The sequence below is a fragment of the Drepanopeziza brunnea genome (genome assembly GCF_022702325.1).
Source record: "Drepanopeziza brunnea f. sp. 'multigermtubi' strain 214-2 chromosome Unknown ctg19, whole genome shotgun sequence".
In the NCBI taxonomy this organism is placed as follows: Eukaryota; Fungi; Ascomycota; class Leotiomycetes; order Helotiales; family Drepanopezizaceae; genus Drepanopeziza; species Drepanopeziza brunnea.
In genome coordinates, this window is record NW_027094082.1 from 1,131,522 (window position 1) to 1,146,054 (window position 14,533).

At 51.9% G+C, this 14,533-nt stretch overlaps 6 protein-coding genes across 6 annotated transcripts; 4 read left to right on the plus strand and 2 right to left on the minus strand.

Moving 5' to 3' along the window:
* Positions 1 to 697: 697 nt before the first annotated feature.
* L3040_009101 (uncharacterized protein) lies at positions 698 to 2,011 on the plus strand (the record flags this gene model as incomplete). The annotated part of the gene is made up of 2 exons (XM_007294026.1): positions 698 to 1,760; positions 1,890 to 2,011. 2 exons carry the CDS (start codon positions 698 to 700, stop codon positions 2,009 to 2,011), a joined length of 1,185 nt encoding a protein of 394 aa, XP_007294088.1.
* Positions 2,012 to 2,322: 311 nt separating this feature from the next.
* L3040_009102 (uncharacterized protein) lies at positions 2,323 to 4,100 on the minus strand (the record flags this gene model as incomplete). Its single annotated transcript, XM_007294025.1, has 2 exons — positions 2,323 to 3,765; positions 3,963 to 4,100. 2 exons carry the CDS (start codon positions 4,098 to 4,100, stop codon positions 2,323 to 2,325), a joined length of 1,581 nt encoding a protein of 526 aa, XP_007294087.1.
* A 487-nt stretch (positions 4,101 to 4,587) lies between these two features.
* Positions 4,588 to 8,285, plus strand: L3040_009103 (uncharacterized protein; the record flags this gene model as incomplete). The annotated part of the gene is made up of 2 exons (XM_007294024.1): positions 4,588 to 4,703; positions 4,769 to 8,285. 2 exons carry the CDS (start codon positions 4,588 to 4,590, stop codon positions 8,283 to 8,285), a joined length of 3,633 nt encoding a protein of 1,210 aa, XP_007294086.1.
* Positions 8,286 to 8,740: 455 nt separating this feature from the next.
* On the plus strand, positions 8,741 to 10,232 carry L3040_009104 (uncharacterized protein; the record flags this gene model as incomplete). Its single annotated transcript, XM_007294023.1, has 6 exons — positions 8,741 to 8,822; positions 8,869 to 8,938; positions 9,025 to 9,087; positions 9,185 to 9,310; positions 9,402 to 9,621; positions 9,702 to 10,232. The coding sequence occupies 6 exons, from the start codon at positions 8,741 to 8,743 to the stop codon at positions 10,230 to 10,232; spliced, it is 1,092 nt and encodes a 363-aa protein (XP_007294085.1).
* Positions 10,233 to 10,671: 439 nt separating this feature from the next.
* On the plus strand, positions 10,672 to 11,459 carry L3040_009105 (uncharacterized protein; the record flags this gene model as incomplete). Its single annotated transcript, XM_007294022.1, has 2 exons — positions 10,672 to 10,970; positions 11,129 to 11,459. The coding sequence occupies 2 exons, from the start codon at positions 10,672 to 10,674 to the stop codon at positions 11,457 to 11,459; spliced, it is 630 nt and encodes a 209-aa protein (XP_007294084.1).
* An 806-nt stretch (positions 11,460 to 12,265) lies between these two features.
* Positions 12,266 to 14,465, minus strand: L3040_009106 (uncharacterized protein; the record flags this gene model as incomplete). Its single annotated transcript, XM_007294021.2, has 7 exons — positions 12,266 to 12,776; positions 12,829 to 13,142; positions 13,194 to 13,719; positions 13,773 to 13,883; positions 13,946 to 14,051; positions 14,137 to 14,217; positions 14,429 to 14,465. 7 exons carry the CDS (start codon positions 14,463 to 14,465, stop codon positions 12,266 to 12,268), a joined length of 1,686 nt encoding a protein of 561 aa, XP_007294083.2.
* Positions 14,466 to 14,533: the final 68 nt, after the last annotated feature.

The window sequence follows — 14,533 nt, forward strand, 5'->3', positions numbered from 1 at the left end:
TCGGTCTCGGGTACCGTCTCATGTTCACTTGAGGTGATATACCGGTATACCGGTACGTAAAGGTATACATATACATATTCATATCTATAAAAACACACACACACACAGACACACACACACACACATATATATATGGTATATACACACACACACACACACACACACACATATGTATTCTTCCATTTTACCCCGTCTGCCATCCTGATTACCCTGTTCCCGATTCGCCGTCTCCAGATACTATATCTCTGCATGGTACCGGTATAGCACTACTGTACACTAAAAACTGGACTCAGCCATCAACCCGAGAATTCCTGGACAACCCCTCGGTCTAGCAACATTCAGCCTTGCGAGGTGGATTCGATCTTCCATCTTCGCCTTGAAATCCACAGACAACAGACTCGATTCACTTCTTTCACTTCATCTGGACGGTGGGCTTTGGTTGGCGTTCGTTTCAAACACGGCTCAGACACCTCTTCGCTTCTTACTTCAACTTCTGACATGCACTAACAACTAAGCAACAACATTACATCACCAGCGCATCTCTCTATGAGTATACAGATGTGACATCGGATCACTGCTCACGACCAAAACATATAAACAGACAGACAGATAGACAGGCAGGCAGGCAGGCAGGCAGGCAGGCAGGCAGACCGACCGACTGACCTTCATAGACCGACCTTTCTCACCCCGCTCAACTATGCCCGCCGACTACACCTCCACAGCTCGCGCCCTCGCCCTCCCCATCTCCCCCAGAGTATCTCAATCTCCAGACCGACTCTCCCAATCAACACGCCCGCCCTGGTCCCGCCGCCTCTCCACGAACCCTTCTCGCCACCTCAACTCCTCGCCCTACGCCCTCCCCGTGCGCACCGAATCATACAAGACGCAATTCCTGCGCTCGGCGAACAACATTCAGCGCAAGGTCGTCAAGACATTCTTTTCCTTCTCTATCAGCCAGCGAATAGCTGCCATCACGGCCATCGTGGTCTTCATCGTCTTCCTTATCCTCTTCCTCGTCTATAACGAGCGCGTATTCGGGTACCTCGCGCCCGCAGCGAAGAAGTGGCACGATGTCCGTGGAGGCTGGACGATCCTGTGGCTATTGACGTGCGTGCTGTCCTTTCCGCCGCTGATAGGGTACAGCACGACTATCACCATATCCGGCTTCGTATACGGGTTCCCCAATGGATGGTATATCGTAGCCTCCGCCACGATAGTAGGATCGACCGCGTCGTTCCTAGCCAGCAGGACCATACTATCGAAATACGTACACCGGCTCGTAGGGCAGGATAAGCGTTTCGAAGCCTTAGCTTTGACGCTGAAGCATGACGGCATCAAGATCCTGTGCATGATCCGCTTGTGTCCCTTGCCGTACAGCTTGTCCAACGCAGCCATTTCCACCTTCCCAACGGTGCACCCGCTGTCCTTCGCACTAGCCACAGCACTGACAAGCCCGAAGCTGCTGATCCATGTGTTCATCGGGAGCAGACTGGCGAGCATTGCTGAAAGCGGCGGCAAGATGGACGGCAAAACGAAGGCCATCAATTACGCGAGCATATTGTTCGGGGCAGCCATGGGTGCCAGCGTTGGGTGGCTCATCTACCAGCGGACGATATCGAGAGCGAGGGAGTTGGAAATAGAGGCCCTGGAGGCTGGGACAGGGGAAAGTGCCGTGCTGGCTGTGGAAGGGAGGGGATATAGCGACGATGGCGTGAATGTGACTGACGCAGTAGCTTTGATGGGAGATGATGATATTTCATGTGAGTAAGACCACGGGGGCCGATACCCCTTCCCTACCAGTCCGGTCTTGGGGTTTTGGTTCGGAGCCATGGTAGAACAGATTCCCGAAACATACATATCTGGCAAACACTGACTCCCCCGTCATCTAGTATGGGAAAACGATGGCAGCAGGGATGCGACATATCATGACGAGTTCACAGACGATGAGGATGTATTTGCCAGTGGGGACATTGAAGAGGATCCCAGAAAGCCAGATCCGCCTCATGAATAGAAAGAGGTATCTAGGACATTGTACTCATTGGGACGAGACTCGCTCGATTAGGTGTTTGTTGGCAGCTTAGACTGTAGAAATATAGAGCTCAAGGTCATGAATGAAACGATGTGAGGAGATCTTCAAAGGTGTATCTGGTCTTCCAGGCTGCTATGAATCGCTTCCTATCTGTCGCAAGTTGCATGGTGAAGAGGGACGCTCCATCTTGATCTGTCGATAGAAGCATTCAAAATGGCAAATGCCACGCCATGTTATCCGAATCCAAACGCCAACGCTAACCCTTACAAATAAACATGCATAAAGTCCGCAACTCATTGCGTCTCCCTGTACTGCTGCATGAAAGTAATGGCTTGCTCCATGGGATACCCAATGAAGACTGGGCCAGTAAAAACCATCTGCGGAAGCACTCCATGCTTCTGCATCTCCGGATACGGTTGAATGAAGGTTGGTTGGTTGTGGTAGACTGGTGCCGGCTGGGGCTCCTCTCTCGACTTCTGTGCGGCGGCTTGCGGGAAGGGGCATTTGCCAATGGGTCTCTCCTCGAGCGGACGTGAATTTGGTGCTGGTTTCTCCTCCGGTCCAGCACCGTGACCAAATGGACAATCCCCTGCCGGCCTCTCTTGGGACGGAGGCGATGCTGGCGGTTTCTCCATCTGCACCTTGGGACCGTGTCCAAACGGACACCCTGCCGATTGTGGCATGTGCTGCTGAGCCGAAACAGGAGCTGGGGGAGGGGAGACTGGTCGTTGACCTCCATCCGGTTCGAATAAAGGTACCGAGATACCCCACGGGCGGCTTGGTGATTCGCCAACTCGAACCTCCTTTAATGGACGATCGAACCTACTCTCCCTCTCTTCCTCGTGGTCCGGACCAGGTTCATGTTCGTCCGGTTCGACACCATCCGCACTGACAGCGTGGGCCCAGTTCTCGACTCGTTCGTTCGATGTCCGCTCAAGTTCCATAGCCTCCTCCTCCTCCTTCGTAGGCAACATCGGTTGATGCTTCTGGCCTAAGCCTTGTATCATACTGACAAGACTTCCGTACTTCGCATCTAGCTTCCTAATATCATCTTCATTCCGCTGGTAACGCTTCACACACACTTCGTGGCTTCGTGGGATCTCATGTTTGTGGGACTCAAAGTACTGGGCAATTTCTTCAGGAGAGTGCTGGTCCATGTATCGGATGGGACATTTTGCACCGGAACCAGTGGCTGATGGAGGAGGGGAGTTCATGGTCTCGGCATACAGGGCTGCACATATTGGGTCTGCGGACTGGTGACGCGTAGGATCTCTCGCATCTGATGGGTTCAATGGTAGGTCTGATTCATGGGTGCCAGAACGTTGAGATCTTTGGGGATCCATCGCAGCGTCGATATCTTTCGCGGTGCGGGAGAAGGGACAAAGCAGGGAGCTCTTCTTCCCCGCGACGGTGAAGTCTTGCTCAAGCACAGTAGAGAGCGAAGTCCTTCGTGCTGAGTATTTTACATTACTGCTCGTACCGGATAAACTCTTTCCGCTATGTGTAGACCTGCTCGACTTGCCTGCGGTACCTGCAAGCCGTTGTGCCGCCCGTCGCCCGTCCCTTATAGCAACAGCTGTTTGATGCTTTGAACTTCTTTGTGTTCGTTGTGGAAGTGGGACAACACCCGTTCGATCGGATGCCGATATTTGGAGGTCAGTGGGAGGTTGAAGCTTGGCTAGGACATTCGAAGTTTCGGGATCGCCTGGCGCGTATTTGTCTGCCAGATGCTGGTACTAATGCTGTGTTAGTCACCGGCAAGGAACGTGGATAGAATGAACACTGCAGCAGAACATGGTTGCAAATCAGGATACATGGTGGTTGTCAGTCGTCGCTGCCTGTGGCAGCTCCAGATCTAGAGCTAATGTTTCTCATCATCTTGGGGTGGAAAGGAGGAAGATTCAAGAAAGGCTTGACTGGGTACTCAACTGACTTGTTCGTGGGCAAATCGGAGTTTGTGCTCCAAGATCTGTTTCCGGTCGCTCAGGAGCTGGACCTCATCTGCGAGAACATTGAAATTATCCGTTAAAGTTCCGACAAGGTCCTCGTAATCAACATCACTGAAGGGCATGTTGCCCCGAGATGGCAGGGCAGATAGATAGAACAGAAAAGATGCACGCTCTCAAGGTCTCTGACGGGGTTTTTGTTGAGGTGAAGTTTTTCCGACATTTATAGGGCGCTACAGTGACCAGACTAGTAGGGATGTGTATACCGGTACCTACTACGTATTTGTACCGGTACTGTGCGGAGAGTAATGACCTAGGGCTTCGGCCTCGGCTCTTCCAATCATTAGCCCCTCCAAACCAAAACACCCGATACCAATGCCCATACCAATACCAATACTAATACCCATACCCATACCCATACCCATACCCATACCAGCCAAGAGCAAGTGTTCATGGTTGAATTTCTTCCCTGCAGCAACCTTCGACCATCATTCATAACCAGGCTCTTGATCTCCTTCCTTCTGTCTTCCAAAACACTCAAGACAAGCATCGGGAGCTCATGCTCGAAACCCGATATCCAGGAGAAACACTACCGAGGACGCCCACGAGAAAATGAATGGCACTGAGATCTTATTCTACCAGGAGAGCTTGAAGGAACCCTCCACCTCGTTTGTATCGGCTAAGGGCTCATCAGCCTTCGAAAGACTACCTGATGAAATTATCGAACAGTGAGCCTTCAATCAACCCAAACTATGTAGTCATTGAGCCCCTATTGATACTTACTCGTCCCCAGAATCTTGCGACTCACCACCCCAAACGTTTTCGCGTCTTTGGTTCTCTTGAATCGCAAATGGAGGACGGTATCTCAGCAAGCACATCTATATGCGGACCACTTGGCTCGATGTCCTTCTTACTCCGCAGCCCACCGTGGAGCTACAATTCCAGAGGACGAGGAGAGTCTACCACGTCTTCGTAGACTCTTCGCACGGGAGGCAAAACGGAATCTATTCGATGCGTATCTGCGGCCACGAGAAACGATCATAAACTTGGTATCAACATCAATTAGTTCGTCGTCAGCCCCTGGGGGGGAAGCTTTTCACTTCAGCCTCTCACCAAGAGGTCACCATATTCTTGCTTACAATTCCTCTCGTATCCATGTCATAGATGTGACGGGGCCGGAGATAACGGTGAAGAGAGAGCTCAAGATACTTCGGAGACCTGCTTCCACTACAATAACCGATAATGGACTCCTTCTGGCAGTGCTTTCCACGGATTTGCAAGTGGACCTCTACGATTTGTCGGGAGAGCACCCGAAGCACACCCGTGCTGTGGCATTAAACCACACTCCACGGACCATTGCTTTGTCTCCAACCGGCTCTGTCCTTGCTGCAGCCTACGACTCGGGTGTGGAGGTATCATCGCTGGACCCGAGCTTTGCTAGTACAGATAGACGATCTGTCAAATGTTATGCTGCCGATTCTCTGTCTTTCTCTCGGGACGGTACGCAGCTACTTGGGACAACTATGCAGTCCCGAAACTCGAGCACTGTGATTCTCACCGCTCCTTATTACGACCCTAGTGGAAGTCTACCCGAAAATAGTGTCAGCTCTCTATGGACGACATCCATTCTCTTCCCGAACGGCAGCCGAGACTGCAGCCATGCAGTCCTCCTCCCCAATTCCTCCGATGGAGAAGTCAGTTGGGCTTTTACGTACGATCGTATCTTCGAGACGTTCCGCGCTGTGCGCGTAAATGATCTTCGAAACGGAACAACATATTTTACTGGCCCTACTGCTGACTCCGCTTGCGCCTCAAGATTGTTCCCAAGCACTTTACCAACGGCGACTGAATCCGGGGATATGGTGGCCTCGGGCTTCCAGAGTTCAATATGGCTGTATGGGGTGCCCGAAGATCTTGAGGCGCCGCGGAACATCAGAGATAGCCTAGCGAACAGCTCCGAGAGTGAAGTGAGCACCCCTCCAACCTATTTTGGGCGTCGAAATAGCGAGCCCTGCGTTAGCTTCGTGGACAGAACCCGAGAAGGCATCAATAAGACTCCGCAGTGGCAAAATCTCGGCGATAGGTTGAGGAACACATTTGTTGAAGGCCGTATGGTGGGCTCTCTTGATCGTGTCAGTGCACTGGCCTGGGTAAACAATCAGTCAACAAAATTTTTGGGGAACAGACTGATTGCTGTTGCCCCTGGCGTCGGAATTCAAGCTGTCGTCAATGGGGACGATGGCATGATTCCCGCGGATGGAGGTCGTATATCTATAATGGACTTCGGTTATCGTCCGTCAGATGGCGAGAGAATCGTCTCAACTATTGAAGTTGGTATCAAGGAACCCGAGGTACTGGAAGAAGCGCATAGAGACCTGGATACCGAGGTTGCCATTATCAGAAGAAGGTCCGTTGCTCAGAGAGGAGGGGATCGCAACCACGTTTCCCGAGCGGCTGTACCGACTCGCTCTCCCCGGCCGCCGCCTATGCCAGCTACCCCAGATCTGGGCAACCGGACGGTGAGAACACTCAGCCAACAAACAGCATTTACCGGACAATCGCAAACCACGGACGAGGACCAAGAAGCCTTCGACGCTCCATATTCTCAGACAAACCCACGATCTGGCATAACTCTCCGCCGAGCTGCTTCTGCCGCCGCTGTCAATAGAAGATTCCGCCCTGTCGCACCTGATTATTTTCAATACCGACGTGCTGATGGAAGGGAAGAGCATCCCCATGAAAGCGATGCGGACGATTGGGTCCCACCACCTCCTCCCTATACCCGCGATCCTCTTCCCCTCCTGCCAGAACATATACAACGATCTATTCTTGCTGAAGCTGCTCCCGCCCCATTAGAGCGATCAAGAAGAAACTATCCTGCGAGATTTGACTTTCCTGACCTCGACTCCGGCTTTCTGAATCGCCCTCGGACAATTGCGACAGCGCCATATTTGAGTACAATGGAATCTCGAAGGGATCGCATACCATTTCACAGAGCTTTGAGCGACTCGACAAACGTGATCTCGGATCGTATCTCGTTTGAAGAGGATCGCCGGCCTGTAACTTCTCCTTTATCTCACGACTATGATGATATTTATGACGTTTCTCCCCAAATATCGCCAGTGTCGTCTCCCCAGCCTCAGAATGCATCCATGAATCAAGTTCCTAGACGACAACTTGGTGCACAGTCACAAGCTCCTGCTGCTGTAGCTTCCTCAAGTCCGCCACCAGTAATGCAGGCGACAGTACAGCAGCCTACGTCGCCAATTCCGCAGCCCAAGCCACTTCGACAAGGCCAGCAACGACGTGAGCGGACATTCGAGACAATCAACGAAGGGGAGTTGTCCTCAGACACGGATTCGGATCACTCCTCATCAGGGTGCGGACGAGTACAATCTCAAGCGGCCAGGAGGGCCACGCAAGTGCCCCCGCGACCTGACAACGCTCACCGGTTGCTTGGGCCACCATCACTATCGCCCATGTCTCAAACACCACGAAAGATCATCGAGTTGCAAGAAATGCCTCCAACACGAAGCGATACTTCGCCAGTAATCACACCACGGGCTCAGGATATTGATGGCGACCCATTCACAATATCGCAACGAGCCGAGACAGAACCAGCTATGCCCAGGTCACGAAGCAGTCAAAGCTCATTCCGGCTGTCTATGCCCAGCCCAGATCAAATTGCTCGTTTAAACAGCAGACAAGGCCGTCCAGTAGGCCTTGCAGACCCTCGACGTCTTTCCGCTGGGCCCCACAGCAGAAATTCCTTAGGAGCATCATTCCAATACATATCTCCAGAATCGATCCCCGAGCAAGCCTTTAATGGCAGCCGAGCACCTCGAGCCGCCGTCGGCGCTTTCGGCACATCACCCCAGCGCCATGGTCGCGGAACTTCACCCCAGGGTAGCCCATTCTCACATTCTCCCCAAGGAGGTAGTCTCTACTCCTCCCCATCTCGTCGTCCTAGCGGCAATACCCACTCCCGAAACCCAGCGACCCACTCTCCCAGTCTCCGGCCACGATTGTCCCGCCTGGAGACTATCCACTCTCACACGTCAGGCGTAGGGGAGCCTTCTCCATATTTTGTTAGGAGATCAGTTTCCATGGGCAGACAGCCCGGTCGCGCCGGGAGGAGGGCGGTGCATGATATAAAGGATGCGAAGAAGGGATGGCGGACGATGCGGAAGACGAAGAAGGATAAACATGTGGAGGACACGAGTAGTGCGGGGTGGGCTGATGTGTCAAAGGACTCGGGTACACTGGGAAAAAATGGGGGGAAGAGGGAAGGGAAGTGTTTGGTCATGTGAATTCTCCTTTTAGCATGATTTGAGCGTATTATACCCCATTTGGTTTTTCTTCTTGGGTTTGGGTGTAGATCTGAGAGCATGGTGCGCTTGCGAGCCATCGTTGGATCTGTAATCATACCTAATGATTGATGGAACTTTCTGTCTCCATATCGGCCTGATCAGAGCCTCGATTTTCTTGAATCGTTGTTCTTGGCAAAGCCACTTTGGCCACGTGAGAGAATACAGATCTGCCCGATGTAGAAGGTGCGGTCTTCGCTGATACCTGATGCGGCAGTCGGACTGCTGCTAGTGTAGCACAGGATCCCTAGACTTCTTCAACCTCCATCTCCCATCTTCCATCTCCCATCTTCCATCTCCCATCTTCCATCTCCCATCTTCCATCTCCCATCTTCCATCTCCCATCTCCCATCTCCCATCTTACACCTCTAACTCTCATCCCGCACACCACCGCAGCTATGGATCACCATAGCAAACGTAAACGAGTTGAATGGCCTCCCAGCATCTTGCACGAAACTCCAATGGGACAATTGCGTGATGGTCAGTTTCTCCCGCGACATGTTTCGCAAGGTCTGACGGCACCCAGCGAGTGCCAACTGGTACCCGCGAGATATTGGCAGATCTTCTGTCCTGTCACACGGTGCAGTCATCTACCAGTCAGTCAACCTGTGCCTGGTCTTGCGGACGCTGGCCGCCTCGGATGAGCCAGCTTCAGACGGTTACGGCTAACATCCTGCACAAGATTTGGCGATACCTTCTTCCATGATCTCGACGGAAATTACACAGGTCTGGTGGATAATACCTAGTGAGTAACCGGGTCCGCCGTAATTTGTTGATCAATATTTCTGATCCTATTTCCCCAAATCACTTGGGGACTGTGAAAATTGCTAAACTCCTTCAAGCGCCATCGGAATCGACAAATCAAATCCAAGCCTCTCGTTTTCCTCCACGTCTCACAGACCCAATGACCAAAGAAAGGAGGTCACGGAGCATCCCTTCATTCACAAGCTCAAGTCTGAAGAGAACCAGTGAGTAGTTCTAGATTCCAGCCTTGTCTAACCCGATGGCTCAAAAATGTTTATGGCCTCTCACCGAGTCATTGCTAACTTCTCTTTCGAGAGACTTGAAGCTGTGGTCTTTCGGTGGAGTCGTCAAGAAAGACATCAACCACGAGGTCAACTTATTTCAAGGATGGACATACTTCGAAGTGACAAAGCCAATGACCGACACGCTTGACTATGACTACAAATATATATCAATTGCAAAAGTTCACTACGACCCGATAAATATGAGGGCCTGGACTGAGCGCCTCGAAGATCAACAGCCTGCATTGTTCAAGGTAAGTGTGCCCATGACACTCTGGGGGCTTACCTAGAGCTGTGCAGTAACCCACTGAAAATTAGCTGACAGAATGGACAGCAGGATGAGATAAGATTTGGAGACTTTTGCACTGTCCGAGATGAGGATATCGTCTATGTATATGGCCACAAAGCTAACAACAAAGACATTTGTATTGCGAGTGTCCACAAGGACCATGCCGCAGACAGGAACCGATACAAATTCTGGAACGGGCAGAGCTGGACAAGAAGCATATCCTCATCTGACCCAATTATGATATCCATGCAGCATGGACAAATCTTCCCAACAACGATGTTTGGACCAGATTCTCCGTACCGCTGGGCTTTCATTGGATGCAGTGCATGGGGAGATAGCAAGGTTCAGATGGGCAGAGCGCCAGCTCCAGAAGGTCCCTGGGATATAAAAGAGACAACAGTCGCTCTTTACCGGCTTTCCCAGCCGAATGATGGAGGATTTTTCTATTGCATGTACCCTCATCCCTTTGCAGATGAGACGGAGAAGACAGGGGACTTGACATTTTCTTGGTCTGAGGGTGGAATGAGTGGAGGAGTGCTAATGTCCAAGATCAGGTTGAAAATGGAGGAATACTAGGACTGAACCTTGGAGGCGATAGCGAGGGAAACATGTAATCAATGAATGACTCCGATTGCTCTGAAGTGAAGTTCGCGATGTATCGACCACGAATTAATACGGATGTTTGGTCAGCCTCGCTATAATGTCGTAAATACACTAGTTCTTTTTGGGTATCGCGCCGCCCGAGCTCCGTATATGGAGATGGAGCTTTCCTCTCCATTACAAACTCACAAATTCATGCCAACTCCCGTCCATCCACTTCGACAACAGAATCAAGCAATACCTCAACCTCAGATTAAAGCGCAAGAATTTCTGAACCTTCCTTGCAAACCTGTGATCAATACCACCAAATCAGAGAAAGTGAAAACTCAATACCAATACCTCATCACGACCAAGACAGCCTTCTACAGTTCGCGCCTCACCACCACCACCACCACCAACGCAAACATAACCCATCATGGCGAACTACCTCGCCAGCATCTTCGGCACCGAAGCCGACAAGGTCAACTGTTCCTTTTACTACAAGATCGGCGCATGCCGGCACGGCGACCGCTGCTCGCGCAAGCACGTCAAGCCCTCCTACAGCCAGACCATCCTGCTGCCCAACCTGTACCAGAACCCAGCCTACGACCCCAAGAATAAGATGAACGCGTCTCAATTGCAGAACCACTTTGACGCCTTCTACGAGGACTTCTGGTGCGAGATGTGCAAATTCGGGGAGATTGAAGAGGTCGTCGTATGTGACAATAATAACGAGTGAGTTTCCCCTCCACCTCCCTCCCCCTGCGCAAGCCTCTTCTATCTCCTTCCCTTCCATCTCAAAAATCAAGACAAATGTGCAGCGTTTGCTCTCGCTCTTGCTCCTGCTCCTGCTCCCGCTCTTGCTGACCCATGTGCCCCCTCCCTAAAAACAGCCACCTCATCGGCAACGTCTACGCGCGCTTCAAGTACGAGGACTCGGCGCAGAAGGCCTCGGACGCCCTCAACTCGCGCTGGTACGCCGCGCGCCCCATCTACTGCGAGCTCTCGCCCGTCACCGACTTCCGCGAGGCCTGCTGCCGCCTGAACTCGGGCGAGGGCTGCGTGCGCGGCGGCTTCTGCAACTTCATCCACCGCAAGAACCCGAGCCCCGAGCTGGACCGCGAGATCGAGCTGAGTACCAAGAAGTGGCTGCGCCTGCGCGGCCGCGACGAGCGGAGCGCGAGCCGCAGCCCCAGCCCCGAGCCGACGAGGAAGAGGTACTAGATTAGATGGATTTTTGGTTTGGCCCTTTGTTCCGGTGTGGTGTGGGAGATCAATCTTGCCGGCGGTAGGTGGAGTTGGGCCTTAATCGGCAGGGATGGAATGGATGGGACACGCTGGGCCCGGGGGTGGTAGCTCGGTGACGGATGATGGATGACGGATGATGGATGATATGGAGGAGATAATACCGAGGATAGAGAGATTCCGCACAAGCGTGCGCCCCTTTCCTTATTTGGGGCGGACGGCATCTTTGGCATCCAGCAGCCTCATGGTCTCACATACGTGGCGCGAATGAGAATCACCGAGGAGAGAAAAGCAAGCAAATATGGCATAGCATATATTGTGTTATGTATGTACAGTACGAAAAAAAGCGCTTGCTTCCGAAGGAAGACAGGAGTTATCTTGCCTCTGAACCAAAAAAGAAAACGAAAAAAAAAAAAAAGGGTCGAGATCCTCTTCAAAGTACCATCATGTTCTACCAAGGTACCGGATGAAATTCGAAAAATTAGAGGGAACCTTCAACGTCTGTCTTTCAAGTTCACACATTAGCTAACTACCTGACTCAGGTTTCTACGTTTCTTCAAGATATCAGGACCACCCAGCCTGCACGCATGCGTCTTAGACCGGCGAATTACGTGCAATCCATTCATCCATCATCCATTCATTCCCTAAAGCACAACGCCCCTAGTTTTTAATAATTCGCCGGTCACATATGTTCATGACTACCTGCAAACCCCGCACCACCTGGTCCTTATCCACTCATGTCATCTCATCTCTGATCCCCGTCACACCTCAGAGATGTCTGGAATCTAGCCCTGAGCATCAGCAAATTCATCTATGCTCCCATCCGTAGCTTCCCGCTTGAGAATTGCCTTTCCACCACTAGCACTCGGTAAATCCATCTTCAAATCGTCGTGGAAATTCAGCAGGGGGCCTTCACTCGGCTTCGGCGAGCTGGTCGAGCGCAACAAATTCTCTAAGTCTTTTTGCTGCTGGCCGTTATTTAGAGTTTGCGCTGCATACAGGTCGGCGGGTACTTGGTATGATGTTTGCTGTGTTTCAGCTGGGCCGCCTTGGTGAATGTCGATGAGGTCGTTAGAGAAAGGCGCTGCTGCTGGGGCGGCCTTGAGAGGTTCGTTTTCTGATAATGCTGGCACAGGGGCGACGACTGCAGCTGGTACTTCGGTATGGGGGGAGGTGTAGGATTCCGAGCGTTGATGTGAAAGTGGGATGGGGTTTTTCTCATTGGACTTTTGGCCTTGTAGGATAGGCGTGATGGCCAGGATCTGCTCTGTTTGCTGCTCCGGTGTTGTTCCATCGCTAAATCAAGATTAGCCGAATATCGATTTTTCGGTCTGCGGAGGAAACCTACATAGAGGCATTCAAGATAAAGTCGAGATCCTCCTCGCCTTCCTCTGGTCCTCCAGGACCACCCTTCACAGTTCTGAAAAGTCTCGGGTGCCATTCAACGCCTTCTTGTGCACGCTTAGCAGCCTCGTCTCGTTGCATGTCCTCAATCTTGGTCTTCTCGTCTGTGGCTACCTCGTGATTACGCTCCTTGACTGCTTTTGAAGTCGCGAACCACAATTTTTGAGACTCGCGCTCATCTTGCTCTTCGAGAGGTCGCACGGTCGGTGATGTGTGTTTGGCCTTCGTGGCGTCGAACAGCAATTCCTTCTTTCCAGTCTAGATCTCCACATCAGCAAGCCGTGATTCGCAAAGGAACAGTGAACAAACCTTCAGGTTCTTCAACCACATCTCCCCGGTCCACATCCCAGACAACTCATACAACACCTCTCCCGAATCCTGATTCTTGATCACACCCCCAATAGCATTATAGGTTCCTCCAAAGTACCCTTTCGTCTTGAACTCAATGTCAGCACTCAGACCCAGCTCCGGACACCGCACAAAACTATGATCGCCCAGCTCATACTTCATCTTGCCAAACAGGATACCCCTCGCGTACATGTTGGGCTGTGTCAAAATGTAACGTTCTCCCTTGGGACCGTGTCCGCGGTTCAGTAATCGCAGGATAGCAATGCCTTCCATCATACTCGCTGCCGAGTTCCCGAGGAACTTGCTGCGCGGTTTCAAGCAGCCGTCGATGCGGATGTGGTGCTCAGGAGCCATATAGAAGTAGGATGATTTGGGAGGGTGGTGCGAGGTTTGCTCGGAGATGTAGTAGCCCTTCGTATTATCGGGGAAGGTCCAGTAGCCGGTAAATGTCTCGCCCAGGATTGGGTTAAGGGGTTTCTTGACTCCCCTATACAGCTGTTATTAACCCTATCCAGAAGGCCAAGTGGTGAAAGGACGTACGGAGGTTTGATGTGCCATCCACTCAAGTAGAACTTGACCACTGACACGAACCTCTCAGTCGGGTCGTCGATTTCTGGCATAGGCAGTAAGGTCTCGGGGTGCGCCATGAAGCTGTACATAATACCCATTAGCATCTGCTCTCCCTGTAGCACAGCCATGACCAGGAAACATACTTGGTAATCCTCTCCAACATGCTCCTAGGCTCCAGAATAAAAGTTGGCAGCACCACCCGACTCAGATCCGCACCGGGCCTCAACTGCGAGATAATATGCGACAGCACTGCGCACACCCGTGTACATTAGCCCACTGCCTCCTCACCCCGAGTTTGCTCCCATGTTTGGGCAAGCGATGTAAGGAGCCTCACCATTTCCCTGGTCGGGCTCCACGACTGTGGTCTCGTCCTCTGGGCCATCCGATCTCGACTCGTCGACAGAGGACCTCGCGCCTGTTTTGTTTAAGACTTTGATCAGCATGGCTGCATTCGAGCTTCGGAATCGTTCTTTTTTCTATGGTGACCTCTCTCTCTTTCTCTCTCTCTCTCTCTCTCTCTTTTCTGTTTCTCGTCGACAAGGAGAGTGAGGGGGAGAGGGGGAGAGAGCGATGAGGAAGCGGAGGGCCAAGAGAGAAGTACGTTGTAAGTAAGGTAAGTAACTTACTTGCGGAGGCCCGGCGATGCGAATGTCCCAAGACCATTTTCGCTCGCCAGATGAACCTTGTCTTACTTATCCTTATCCTTGAACGTGCCTTCCTGTTCACGATTA